Below are 1,734 nucleotides of genomic sequence, written 5' to 3'. Positions count from 1 at the left end.
TAGGGAAACGATAATGCAATTCATATAAGTTTTAAGGCTTATTGAAGGTAGAGGCCAATGAAAACTTATTTTCAACAGGGATTTAAAAAGAAATAGTCAGGGAATGAAGATAGGAATGAGGAAGACCTCTAAACCACTCTAAAAATTGGTAGAACTTCCCCCAAAGTATGACCTGCAAAGGGGTCTCAGTGAAGATCTGTACTTGGGCTAGTTAATGAAAGAGTAGGGGTGCATTCATGTCTGTTGAGAAAGAAAGTTAAAAATATAAAGAGATACCCTGTGAGTAGTTCATTACAATAATACTTACTGAATTTCCCTTTCAGCACCTAAGAGTGGTCTCCAGAACCGTTTACTCTTTCACCTGGCACATAAGGTATGATATCTTCCTTCACTCCTGCTTGATTTGTTTTCTTTTCAATTTACTAATGTAATTTATGCTGGCAGCCTGGCAGAATAATTAAATGCTTGTGGTGGCAGAAGAACAAACATCTTTCATAACCACCCTACTGTATTAAAATGTGGAGGAGAAAGCAAGTATGAAAACATGATCTCAGAAAAGATGCTCTCAGCATGTTTCTAAGGAAAGTATTACCAATACACTTCACATAAGTCGTACAATAGGAATGTAATGATATTTTTGATCATGAGGAGCCTGAAACCTTAATAGAATCAGAAATGTAGAAGCCACTATTTTACTTTTTTTTCCTAAATGTACCAAGTTTTCCTAACTTGCAGCTCTCTTATATGTAGCAATCTGACCAAAACGGTGTATATGCTGTTACTGGTCCTCTTAAGTAGTTCAGTATCCAGGAAATCATATTGTTAATAGCATGAAAATTAATTTAATTTCAACAACAATTAAGTGCTTATTTCACTTACTACACATAGCTATCTTCCCTTAAATTAGGTTTTGTACCATCCTGTACCAGAATACGTGAGAAGCATTCTGCTACTAATGATACTGACTAAAAGGAAGTATAAATCTTGAGTGTTAGCTTTGATGTCAGATTCTCTTTACTTAGATATCTGTTAATTTTAAGAGAGAAAACTTAAAGCCTTTTTTCAGTGGCATTGGCACTTACAGATGTCTGTGATGAGCTAGGAATTATGCAACTTCTCTTTATCCAGTTAGTCACTGGAAATAAACAGTTTTACCAAAACTACGAAGCCCATTGCCTTTAGTTCTGTTAAGCAACTTATCTTGCCTTTTAACTTTGTGAATGGCTCAAAGAGGGAGGAGAAGGATTTGAAGAAACCTAGCAGATAGGTGGAAAAACAAATATATATATTACAGTTTGTGTCTAAGAAAAAAAAATCATAATTACTCTTGAATCAGCAAAACCAGCAAAGGGAAGCAGTAGAATAAGTGATTTGAGCAGACCAATTAGTAAACAGCCTCAACTTCACTGTTGTAATACAAATATAATGGGTATGTTTATCTCTGTTCCTTGTTTTTTAGCCTTCTGTGTGTGTGCTATATGTGCTATTCAGCAATGCTTTTAAAAATAATCATTTACTTAAAGAAACCAGAAATTGGAGGCTGGTGAAAGTGAACTTGTTACTGCTGTTAAGAAGACTAGTAAAATTAGGGCTTGTGTGTTTGCAAGTCTTGTGTTTTTCTGCTATGCATGAGACATTAGATTTGGATCTACAAACAGCAAAATTTTTGCTGGCTTGAATAATTACAAGGAAATTTTATGTTGCGAAATTCTGTTTGTGAAATAATTAATTCAG

General features: G+C 34.5%; 1 protein-coding gene across 2 annotated transcripts in view; it reads left to right on the top strand.

Annotated features, from left to right (window-relative positions):
• The window catches only part of TTC26 (tetratricopeptide repeat domain 26), a 46,583-nt gene that overhangs the window by 14,956 nt on the left and 29,893 nt on the right, over window positions 1-1,734 (top strand). For both annotated transcript variants that reach the window (XM_031057797.1, XM_031057796.1), the window contains exon 4: window positions 324-373. In XM_031057797.1, the coding sequence (XP_030913657.1) occupies window positions 324-373 (50 nt within the window). The remainder of the gene's footprint in view (window positions 1-323; window positions 374-1,734) is intronic.

Source organism: Geospiza fortis, unplaced genomic scaffold (assembly GCF_000277835.1).
Source record: "Geospiza fortis unplaced genomic scaffold, GeoFor_1.0 scaffold173, whole genome shotgun sequence".
NCBI lineage: Eukaryota > Metazoa > Chordata > Aves > Passeriformes > Thraupidae > Geospiza > Geospiza fortis.
The sequence above is the reverse complement of the archived record's forward strand: the minus strand, read 5'-3'. Positions and strand labels throughout refer to the sequence as shown.